General features: G+C 35.0%; 1 protein-coding gene across 1 annotated transcript in view; it reads right to left on the bottom strand.

Annotated features, from left to right (window-relative positions):
• The window catches only part of LOC107717914 (uncharacterized), a 22310-nt gene extending 17512 nt beyond the window's left edge, over positions 1-4798 (bottom strand). The window contains exons 1-3 of the mRNA XM_016524820.1: positions 4595-4798; positions 3988-4103; positions 3328-3508 (exon numbers count right to left, since the gene is read on the bottom strand). Of these exons, the coding sequence (XP_016380306.1) occupies positions 3328-3508; positions 3988-4103; positions 4595-4661 (364 nt within the window). The 5' untranslated portion in view covers positions 4662-4798. The remainder of the gene's footprint in view (positions 1-3327; positions 3509-3987; positions 4104-4594) is intronic.
• Between the last annotated feature and the right edge of the window lie 826 nt (positions 4799-5624).

Genomic DNA, 5624 nt, shown 5'->3' with positions numbered 1-5624 from the left:
TTCACAAATTCACATTTTTTTTATTTGTATGTAATGCTGGGATTCCCTTTTTTTTTTTTTGTCAGCCGAATCTCTTTCACCTAATATATTTATTTGAAGTCCCCCCTGAGATTTTAATGTAATAAGTTAATAATTAAGTAACACATTTGCATGTTGATGGTTCTCTGACATTGGTTAATGGTCACATGACATGCAGGTAAACAAATTATTTAAAAAAAATTTTAGTAAGTGTTTTATTTTGATTGTAGTTATTTTAAAATGATTTATTTTAATTTTACATTTTTATGATTTAATTATTAGCTTTTCATTAAACTTGCGAACCCCCTGCAGTTCCTTCACGACCCCCAGTTTGAGAAACATTGACATAATGTAATGTTTAGTGCACTTCATTTTGTTAATAACAATAAATGTAATATATTTTTTTTCTTTGCATTTTTATATCAACATGGTACAAGATTATCCTATTTAAATCAATGTGATCAACGAGTTAGGTCAAAAGTAATCAAAAAGTATATTATATTACGTATAATAGTCTGATTATATTACCTTAAATGTGTAACGTAATGGATTACGTTACTGATTTTTGTCATGTAATTTGGAATCAGTAACGGATTACAATTTTCAAGTAATCTACCCAGCTATGGGTAAGAATATATATATATATATACAGTGGGTACGGAAAGTATTCAGACCCCCTTAAATTTTTCACTCTTTGTTATATTGCAGCCATTTGCTAAAATCATTTAAGTTAATTTTTTTTCCTCATTAATGTACACACAGCACCCCATATTGACAGAAAAACACAGAATTGTTGACATTTTTGCAGATTTATTAAAAAAGAAAAACTGAAATATCACATCGTCCTAAGTATTCAGACCCTTTGCTCAGTATTTAGCAGAAGCACCCTTTTGATCTAATACAGCCATGAGTCTTTTTGGGAAAGATGCAACAAGTTTTTCACACCTGGATTTGGCGATCCTCTGCCATTCCTCCTTGCAGATCCTCTCCAGTTCTGCCAGGTTGGATGGTAAACGTTGGTGGACAGCCATTTTTAGGTCTCTCCAGAGATGCTCAATTGGGTTTAAGTCAGGGCTCTGGCTGGGCCATTCAAGAACAATCACAGAGTTGTTGTGAAGCCACTCCTTCGTTATTTTAGCTGTGTGCTTAGGGTCATTGTCTTGTTGGAAGGTAAACCTTCGGCCCAGTCTGAGGTCCTGAGCACTCTGGAGAAGGTTTTAGTCCAGGATATCCCTGTACTTGGCCACATTCATCTTTCCCTCGATTGCAACCAGTCGTCCTGTCCCTGCAGCTGAAAAACACCCCCACAGCATGATGCTGCCACAACCATGCTTCACTGTTGGGACTGTATTGGACAGGTGCCTGGTTTTCTCCACACATACCGCTTAGAATTAAGGCCAAAAAGTTCTATCTTGGTCTCATCAGACCAGAGAATCTTATTTCTCACCATCTTGGAGTCCTTCAGATGTTTTTTAGCAAACTCCATGCGGGCTTTCATGTGTCTTGCACTGAGGAGAGGCTTCCGTCGGGCCACTCTGCCATAAAGCCCCGACTGGTGGAGGGCTGCAGTGATGGTTGACTTTCTACAACTTTCTCCCATCCCCCGACTGCATCTCTGGAGCTCAGCCACAGTGATCTTTGGGTTCTTCTTTACCTCTCTCACCAAGGCTCTTCTCCCCCAATAGCTCAGTTTGGCCGGACGGCCAGCTCTAGGAAGGGTTCTGGCCGTCCCAAACGTCTTCCATTTAAGGATTATGGAGGCCACCGTGCTCTTAGGAACCTTAAGTGCAGCAGAAAGTTTTTTGTAACCTTGGCCAGATCTGTGCCTTGCCACAATTCTGTCTCTGAGCTCTTCAGGCAGTTCCTTTGACCTCATGATTCTCATTTGCTCTGACATGCACTGTGAGCTGTAAGGTCTTATATAGACAGGTGTGTGGCTTTCCTAATCAAGTCCAATCAGTATAATCAAACACAGCTGGACTCAAATGAAGGTGTAGAACCATCTCAAGGATGATCAGAAGAAATGGACAGCACCTGAGTTAAATATATGAGTGTCACAGCAAAGGGTCTGAATACTTAAGACCATGTGATATTTCAGTTTTTCTTTTTTAATAAATCTGCAAAAATGTCAACAATTCTGTGTTTTTCTGTCAATATGGGGTGCTATGTGTACATTAATGAGGAAAAAAAATTAACAAATGATTTTAGCAAATGGCTGCAATATAACAAAAAGTGAAAAATTTAAGGGGGTCTGAATACTTTCCGTACCCACTGTAAATAACTTGCCCTAAGGGCAAGTTATTTGTTTTTCAATTTTTTATTTATTATTTATTTATTTTTGCCCTACGGGCAAGTTATTTATTTTTCATTGGCTCAAGTTAAAAAAATATAGATGTGAATCATTACCAAAACAAAGACAACAAAGACAAGTCACTGGTCAGGTGTCTATTTGCGCAGAGAGGCCACACAGCATTTGACCACAAAAATAATACAAAAGACCAGTCACTAGTCAGGTGGCTATAATTACACAGCATTTGACCACTGGATTTACAAAAATCATTTCAATTTTAAGAAGTGTTTCCTCAACATTTCAACATCGCATCAACTACTGATGAACACATTAATTATCAATCAGTAGGTTATTTAACCATGTATTACAGTGTCTTTGAAAGGCTTTTTATCTTTCAAACACATTAAAATGCACAAATTCATAATAAAGTAACACATCTGCATGTTCACAGTTCTGTGACTTTGGTTCATGATCACATGATATGCAGGTAAACAAATTAAATATTAAATTTTTTGGTAGTGTTTTATTTTGTTATTTTAATGAGCTATTTAAATTTTAAATGTTTATGATTTAATTAATTATTAGCTTTTCATTAAACTTGCGAACCCCCTGCAGTTCCTTCACGACCCCCAGTTTGAGAAACATTGACATAATGTAATGTTTAGTGCACTTCATTTTGTTAATAACAATAAATGTAATATATTTTTTTTCTTTGCATTTTTATATCAACATGGTACAAGATTATCCTATTTAAATCAATATGATAAACTAGTTAGGTCAAAAGAAATATAAAAGTAATCAAAAAGTATAGTCTGATTATATTACCTAAAATGTGTAATGTAATTACTAACTACATTTTTTGTCATGTAATTTGGAATCAGTAACGGATTACAATTTTCAAGTAATCTACCCAGCTATGGGTAAGAATATATATATATATATACAGTGGGTACGGAAAGTATTCAGACCCCCTTAAATTTTTCACTCTTTGTTTATAAACATAATAATTATCAACTCACCCATAACAGTCAAGATGAAAAATTGTGCCTGCTCTTTACTGTTGATGTCAATAGTATAACGTCCAGTATGGTTGATAGTTAAATTAGTTATAGTGATTTCTCCAGTTTTTTCATTAAGTGTCGTGATGTGTTTGAATCTCTGATTCGGGGTGTTAAAACCTTCATCATCCCATTCAATCGCCTTGACAACAGTTTCACTGTTTCTGTGTTTCCATATAATGCTGTTGACAGGAGGATCTATTTTGGCTGGACTAAAAGACACTGTACCACCCAACACTGCTTTCTTCTCATCTTGACCTAATAAAATATGAAAGAATATGTTAGTCAACATTCAACGAGCAAATTTCTGTCGATACTGGTAGTTTCTGGATAGCACTTTAGGGAAAGTCCCTAAAACTAGCCCATAATGTACCATATCTGGCCATAGTAAGATATCTAAATATGTAATGTACATGAAATACATAGTACATAGTAAATACCACAGTAAAAAAATTGATGACTACTACCATTACATATATTAAAGAAACCATGGTATCTGAATCGGACGAACGTTACACGCCCTTTCCAAGTAGGCCGTGGGACTGAAGCTAATAACTTGCAATAGTAATGTGAGAAACTATGCCACAACAGAGTCTGTCCTTCATCATCCCATTCAATCGCCTTGACAACAGTTTCACTGTTTCTGTGTTTCCATATAATGCTGTTGACAGGAGGATCTATTTTGGCTGGACTAAAAGACACTGTACCACCCAACACTGCTTTCTTCTCATCTTGACCTAATAAAATATGAAAGAATATGTTAGTCAACATTCAACGAGCAAATTTCTGTCGATACTGGTAGTTTCTGGATAGCACTTTAGGGAAAGTCCCTAAAACTAGCCCATAATGTACCATATCTGGCCATAGTAAGATATCTAAATATGTAATGTACATGAAATACATAGTACATAGTAAATACCACAGTAAAAAAATTGATGACTACTACCATTACATATATTAAAGAAACCATGGTATCTGAATCGGACGAACGTTACACGCCGTTTCCAAGTAGGCCGTGGGACTGAAGCTAATAACTTGCAATAGTAATGCGAGAAACTATGCCACAACAGAGTCTGTCGTGAATATAATTATCTAAAACACACCCCAATCATTTGGTATTGTAAATTAGGCTACAACACTATAATATATTTAGAACTAAACGGCTTCAAATTAACCAAGAACGAATGCCGCGCTATCTTCGAGAAGATAATAACGATACATAAGTTACCTGAAACAGCTCCTGTGACGATGAACACGGCGCAGATGACGGCCGTCGAGTATCTGAAAAGCAACATTTTTATACAAAGTATAGCTTTTTGCACCTTTCTTCTGTATTTTAACTCGAATTGGTTGCACAAACACACCCAACTTGCCACTAAAGGACAAGCGTTAAAGAGGAAGTACAAAATCGAAACTGAAACAAATGAGCGTTCGGGAGGGTTCAGTGGTGGTTAAATACTACCATCTAGTGGCCGACGATTGTTGTTAAAGGCGGGCCCAACTGTCTGCGTATTTTAAAATGTATCACACTCACACCTTTTTGTTTTACATAAATCCTACCAAAATGCCTTCATATTTTACATTTGACAGACAATCTTATGCAAAGCGGCTTACACTCTATATGAGTTCATACATTCCCTCTGAAGTCAGAAATTATAAATACCTACTTAAATTAGTTTTTATTTAGAAAAAAAATACAATCAGTGTTATTTTTAACAAAAATCACTTTTCTTGTCAATGATAAGGAAGAAGACGTAGGCCTGTTTTAGTTATTTAACCACATTCATATTTAGCTTCTGTAATAAAATGAATGCCTGTTGAGTCTTTGTACACTGTTTTTAATTAACATTTTTAATTATGTGACTGACAATAACATCAATAATGAATAATAAACCTTTTTGTTTTACATAAATCCTACCAAAATGCCTTCATATTTTACATTTGACAGACAATTTTATGCAAAGCGGCTTACACTTTATATGAGTTCATACATTCCCTCTGAAGTCAGAAATTATAAATACCTACTTAAATTAGTTTTTATTTAGAAAAAAAATACAATCAGTGTTATTTTTAACAAAAATCACTTTTCTTGTCAATGATAAGGAAGAAGACGTAGGCCTGTTTTAGTTATTTAACCACATTCATATTTAGCTTCTGTAATAAAATGAATGCCTGTTGAGTCTTTGTACACTGTTTTTAATTAACATTTTTAATTATGTGACTGACAATAACATCAATAATGAATAATAATATATTCA

Source organism: Sinocyclocheilus rhinocerous, unplaced genomic scaffold, assembly GCF_001515625.1.
Source record: "Sinocyclocheilus rhinocerous isolate Xijiao unplaced genomic scaffold, SAMN03320098_v1.1 scaffold3621, whole genome shotgun sequence".
NCBI lineage: Eukaryota > Metazoa > Chordata > Actinopteri > Cypriniformes > Cyprinidae > Sinocyclocheilus > Sinocyclocheilus rhinocerous.
Note: the sequence above shows the minus strand (reverse complement) of the source record. Positions and strands in the feature narration are given on the sequence as shown.